Here is a 6,600-nt window from a genome sequence, read left to right on the forward strand (position 1 = left end):
CACACAAACACGTACGCACGCGCTCGCGCACTCACACACACACACATATATACACACACACACACACCACACACACACACTGACACGCACACGCTATCATGCACGCATGCAAACGCACGCACACACACACACATACACACGCACACACATACACACACACACACACACACACACACACACACACACACACACACACACACACACACACACACACACACACAGCTCACAAACACAAAATCAGTCACACAGCCACTTGAAGTCTGTCGCTGTACGTTTTGTATTCTCTACAACATACGAGAAAACAAAACAACTGCTTTACCCACTCATATATGTTGTTGTTGTTTTGTTGTTGTTTTTTTCTTTTCTGTGACAATCCTCAAGTTGTAGCCTATTTCAACACTCTCCTGAATAGAATACTAGTTTTGTTTCTCAGTAAAAAGCTGTCACAGCACATTCCATTACTGGGTGCTAGGCAGGTGTGTCAATTCACAATGACTTGACCTCGAATACCTTACCAAAAATAGCTCATTTTACTAAAAGCGGGAAAACCCGATTTTAGCTGAACACATTATTTGCGAACACCAAGGTTTATTCCGAAGAACGGTTGTGAGAAAGAAGGTCAGGTTGATTTGACGCTTCGTACTACACAGTCACAAGTTATAGCTGTTTACTGTGTCTTACCTAATGTGTCGTACCTGTGTCGTACCTGTGGAATGGCTACTCAGTGTAGGGACAATCTGTACTGACGACCGTAACACACTGTGTTAAGAACCATCACAGCTAGGCAAGCAGGTAAGGTAATCGTGAGATTCGTGACAATCTATTCTACTGTACTGTACATGTGTAGAGTTATAACTAAACCTGCGCAGTAGAGAGAGATTTAGGGGAAGCGTTTTCTTGTTAATGCGGACAATCTATTATATTGTACTGTTCACATGTTCAGAGAGATTTAGGGAAAGCACTCATTTTGTTCATGACAAGCTATTCTAATGTACTGTTCACGTGTTCAGAGAGATCATTCAGGGAAAGCATTCATCATTTTTTTCATGACAATCTATTCTATTGTACTGTTTACATGTTCAGAGAGATTTAGGGAAAGCACTCATTTTGTTCATGACAATCTATTCTAATGTACTGTTCACGTGTTCAGAGAGATCATTCAGGGAAAGCACTCATCTTTTCATGACAATCTATTTTATTGTACTGTTTAGATGTTCAGAGAGATTCAGGGATTGTACTGTTCGCTTACATGTGTATAGTTATGACTGAACCTGCCAGCCCAAAGAGATTCAGAAGAAGCGTTTTCAGGACTATCTATTCTGTTGTACTGTTCACATGTGAAGAGTTTACAACAAAAACTGCCGGTTCAGAGAGATTCACGGAACGGACCACATCAGATTCATGTTCAGAGAGATTCAGGGGAAGCGTGTTCTTGTTCATGACAATTTATTACATTGTACCGTTCACATGTGTAGAGTTATAACTGAATTTAACGGCAAGCCGGCAGAACTTTGCATTGATTACTGTATGTTGTATTTACTTTACTTCAAAGCACAACAGCGTAGCTGTCTATAAAAGTGGTGAGTTTATGTTTTGCTGATAGCCCAGGAAAAATACTTTAAATTTTAAGGCGTAAAGTATCCTTCGCGGGGTCGGTAAGCTGTTGGTGTGAATGCACACGATACTTTGCAAGTTACACTATTTGTCATATCCCGAAGTGACTAGATCGCTGCCCGCTTATGTGCTTGTTCGAGCAAAGGCTACTATAATTAGGTGTGAACCTGACCTTCGAGCCGCCTACTTTAAAAAAAAAGCAAAGAATGGGTGGGCAATAAGCAAGAGAGAGAGAGAGAGAGAGAGAGAGAGAGAGAGAGAGAGAGTGTGTGTGTGTGTGTGTGTGTGTGTGTCTGTGTGCGTGCGTGTTTGTGTGTGTGTGTGTGTGTGTGTGTGTGTGTGTGTGTGTCTGTCTGTGTGTGTCTGTGTCTGTGTGTCTGTGTGTCTGTGTACGTGTGTATGTGTGTTTGTGTGTGTGTGTGTGTGAAAGAGAGACTGAAAAATAGTGATTACAGACATAAGGCATATAGAGTTCCGTTCTAATGGCAGACACTTATCAAAGTATGATTCGTAAAAGAACCACTTAAACACACTATCTCCAGCCCTCCTTTGTTTTCCAGAGCACTTCAGTCTGTATCCATAAAATGGCAGAAAGACACAGACGTTCCCCTTCGAGTAGCGGTTCTCAGCACAGTTCCAACAGCGAAGCGTTCGGATCCAGACCCAGCAGTATCAGACGCAGAAGCCAGGGCCACGGGACCACACTGCCAGCCGAGACGTCCATAGCCTTGAGTTACCAGGGAGCATCTTGTGTTGCTAGGCCTTCTGAGGCGTTTGGATACTCGACATACCAAGAGAGGTGAGTGAGAGAGGGGGGAGAGAGTGAGAGAGAGAGAGAGAGAGAGAGAGAGAGAGAGAGAGAGAGAGAGAGAGAGAGAGAGAGAGAAAGAGAGAGAGAGAGAGAGAGAGAGAGAGAGAGCGCCGGAGTCGGAAATTTTATTTGTTAGGCCTCCGGCCCATAACAAGACTGGTGACACATAATACAAGCGAACAATGTTTAAAATAAGCAGAAAAAGCAACATTATGGACTTGCATCTTGCAACTGTGCATTTTCCAGAGAATCAGTGCGAAGTCGTAGTGCTTTGTAAATATACGTTCCTAATTGTCTTACCACTTGGCCTTTTGTTGAGGATAGTAATTGGCACATTCTAAACATGGATGGGTTCCGATAATACTTTGAAGCTATTAATTCAACTCTGATATCAGTATATGCGGGACAAACAAGTCAAAAAATTTACTTCCGTCTCCAGTGTATCATCTGAGCACAAAGGGCAAAGTCTGTCTACGTTATTCACATTGGGTTTATACTGTAAATAGTGGTTATTTAAGGGTGACATACCAAATCTGAAACGTGCTAACATTCTCCTCAAATGAACATTTCTTATCTGATACAAATAACCACTCATACACAAGGACTGCTTAAATAACGAATACACATTATAAAACACGTGTGATTCAAGGGAACTATGCCAATCCTGTCTAAAGCAATCGACAAGTCTTTGGCGAAATTCTCTAACAAACGTGGAAATATCACCAACACCTTGTGCTTCCCACACTTCACCAAATCCATACGTGTACAAAACATTACGGTCGTTACAAGCCCATGTCGTGTAATTTTGCCTTTGTATAGACAATAACATATTATACACTTTCTTGGGGTATCTGTTGCCATCCATCCGAGTTAATCGAAGCCAAAACTTCATACACTTTATGTGCGTTACCACAAACAGAGGATAACGTCCTGTTTCACTGTAAACTATATGCCTTGGTGACTTCGAATGGACACCGACAAACCTTTTAATGGCAGACAAATGTACTCTTTCAACAATTTGTTGATCAGCAGAGAGTCCCCAGACCTCCGAACCGTACATCAAGATCGGTTGTATTTGACTGTCAAACAGTTTTAAAAATGTATCAGGAGAATATTCCCCAATACTCCAAAGAAGTTTGAGGATAGCTGATACTCCCTTTCTTGCGCGATCAGCAAGGTCGTTTAGAGTGTGGGAAAAAGATATTCTTGTGGACAAATAGACTCCTAAATATTTATACATGTTTACAACTTTCACTTCACTATCACCAAAGAACCATTTTTCTCGTAATGCCAGATGGCCACCGTTTCTAAACACAACTATGTTTGATTTACATATTTACAACTACCTCAAGCTTCTTTGAGGTGGTCAATAAAACATTTAGCTGGTTTTGCAAACATTCAAGATCAAACCAAATTCTTCTTTTTTCTGAGCCGACAAATATAACCTTTCTCATGCATTCTCCAGCATAAAACAAACTTTCATTAAACTTTGCAAGCGACTGGTTGACATCAATATCAATGAGCGCCGTTGCTTCTTCAATAATACCTTTAACATGGTCGCTCTGCATGTAACAATGAAACTCTGCACATTTCTCTTCGTTCCATTGGTATTTTGAACAAGAATAATTGTTTACCATGGGTTTTGGGGTAACACACGCCATTGTTAGTGGCAATAAACAATTCCACCAATGAATGTTTGGTCTCAACCATGGGCACAACTTTTAAATGTTCACAAAGTGAACGTAATTTTTGAGAAACAATAAAATAATCAATAACGCTGCTGCCACTTTGTGATATGTATGTGAAATTTCCAGGGAAGCCTGCTTTCTGTAATCCATTGAGAATCACTAGACCAAATTCTTCGCAAATGTTAAGAAGGTATCGGCCAAACGCATTCACAACTTTGTCCATGGAAACTCTCGGCATCTTAAGGTCATCAATGTCACTGACGCGGGCAGTAATGTCAGAAAGATCAGCAATCGGGTCTGTGTTTTTAACGTTCAGAGATGCAGTTCTTGAGTTCAAATCACCACAAATTATCATTGGCAAATCTCCACATTCCCTCACAGCTTCTAAAAGACTATCTTCTGGAAGTGAAACACCATTACATATATCTGTCTCTTCGTAATATGGGGATGATTCTGGTGGGAGATAAGCACCGATTAGCAAACAGTCAGTGTCGATCCCCAAGACATGGTGAGACAACTTCAACACAATAATATTATCCGTTTCTATCTCAATCTGCTTAATGTACTTACACAACTCCTTTCTCACTAGAAACATAATTCCCCCCGATCGTCGCGCATGAAAACTGTCTGACACTTTTACAGCTGGGGATGGGAAAATTACATGGGATTGACACTGTAATAATGAGTTCGGTACCAGTTCACTAAATGTTTCCGTGAAAAGGAGAATGTCGTACTTTAACAAGGTTGTGATATCTGTATCTCTCAAAAAGTTCCAGATGCCTTCGACATTTAGCGTAGCCAACGATAACGTTGCTTTAGAGTGTGTGGTGGTAGCATTAGCGCAAGGCACATCAGGTATGTGAGTGCGCTGTGTGGGTTCCTGGCATACCTCAGATGCTGATGGATGTGCGGAAGGGCCTCGGCCTAACCCCTACCTGCGTTTGCCGTTCCAGTTGTCCAGTAGAGTCTGTCGGTGGGAGGAGGGAGGGGCAGAGGTCTGGGACCGGTTCCTGGTCTGCATAGGGGTCGTCTGCTCTCTGGACTGCTGGGCGCTGTGTTTCCTGCCCCTGTCTCTACTCCCACTGCTTCCACCGGAAGCAATAGCAGAAGCTTCGTAGTGAGGAGAAGAGATGGGGGTACCTCGGCCCATTCCTCGGAGAGGCGGCAGACTCCCGGGGCTGCCCGTGTTGCTCAGGGGTGGCCCACTGGTCGTTGAAGCAGCAGTTTCTCCCTCTTGGTGATGCCCGGCGTCAGACAGCCCAGCTTCCGACACAGCATCCTCCATCTGGTCGTCGCCTATGCTGCAGATGTCGTCGTCGTCGTCGTCTTCGTCTTTATGCACAGCGGGCGGGGCGTCGTCCGAGCTGCGCGACGTTGCTGCCATGGTCGCATACGATGCCCGGTTTTGTCTTGCGTCGCTCATTGTTTCCTTGGGATAATCCATGGGGTGCTCGTGGTTGTGGAGGGGTGGGAACTGGGAGTTTCGGGGACGGTTTCGGGCAAACTGAGAATGGGACTGGGAAGTGTAAGTGTTTTCGTTTGAATCACGATAATAGTGTCTCCTTTCTTCCACAACCAACTTCCCTCTGGCTAAGTAAGCATGCTTTCCCTGCTCCCTCCAGTAAGAGATGGTGTCCCTCTGGTGCTGGGTCAGGTCTGTTGCAACACGCAAACCATCGTCGTTCTTCATCCTGTTCTTTCCCTCTTTGTCCCTCATGACGATCATCGCATCCTTCCATGACTGGAACTTGATGATGACTGGCCTGGGACGCCCCGCGATGCTTGGAGAGGGACCAAGGCGATGGGCTTTTTCAATGTCCGATTCATCCCAATTCTTGTAAGGAAAATATCTCTGCAATATGCCAATCACTCTTGTTGCACATCTGTCATAGTTTTCTCCACTTTTTTTTTGTTTAAACAGTATTTTATTCGTAAACAGACACATGATAATATAACAACATCATTAAGAACATCATTTCTCCACCTTCTTCCCTGAGTCCAAGCAACTTTACATTAGAGCTCCTTGAGAATCTGTCTTGCCTCTCAATTTCTTCCTCTACTTTTTGCATGCGAATGTTGAGAGAGAGAGAGAGAGAGAGAGAGAGAGAGAGAGAGAGAGAGAGAGAGAGAGAGAGAGAGAGAGAGAGAGAAACACAGAGATACAAAATGAGAGAGAGAGAGAGAGAGAGAGAGAGAGAGAGAGAGAGAGTCGACAGAAACAGACGCACACACAGACAGGCAGACAAACACACACACACACGCACACGCACACACACGCACACGCACACACACAAGCACACACACACACACGCACATATAGAGTCACACACACACGCACAGATAGTCACACGCACAAACACTGGTACTGTTTATTATCTACTTTTTGCACTCCCATTCCACATATCGCACGCTCTCAAACTCTATGGCTTGTTTGTTTTGTTTGTTGTTATCTAGTTAATTTGTTTTATTTTGGTTTGATAAGTGGTT

General features: G+C 43.5%; 1 protein-coding gene across 4 annotated transcripts in view; it reads left to right on the plus strand.

Annotated features, from left to right (window-relative positions):
* The first annotated feature begins 554 nt into the window (after positions 1–554).
* Positions 555–6,600, plus strand: part of LOC138970613 (uncharacterized) — a 10,816-nt gene continuing 4,770 nt past the window's right edge. The window contains exons 1-2 of one of the 4 annotated variants that reach the window (XM_070343073.1): positions 555–792; positions 2,175–2,413. In XM_070343073.1, coding sequence (XP_070199174.1) covers positions 2,199–2,413 — 215 coding nt within the window. In that variant the 5' untranslated portion in view covers positions 555–792; positions 2,175–2,198. Of the gene's footprint in view, positions 793–2,174; positions 2,414–2,469; positions 5,951–6,600 lie in introns of those variants that run through there. The other 3 variants (XM_070343075.1, XM_070343074.1, XM_070343077.1) reach the window with 3 other exon arrangements.

This window comes from Littorina saxatilis, linkage group LG7 (genome assembly GCF_037325665.1).
Source record: "Littorina saxatilis isolate snail1 linkage group LG7, US_GU_Lsax_2.0, whole genome shotgun sequence".
Lineage (NCBI taxonomy): Eukaryota > Metazoa > Mollusca > Gastropoda > Littorinimorpha > Littorinidae > Littorina > Littorina saxatilis.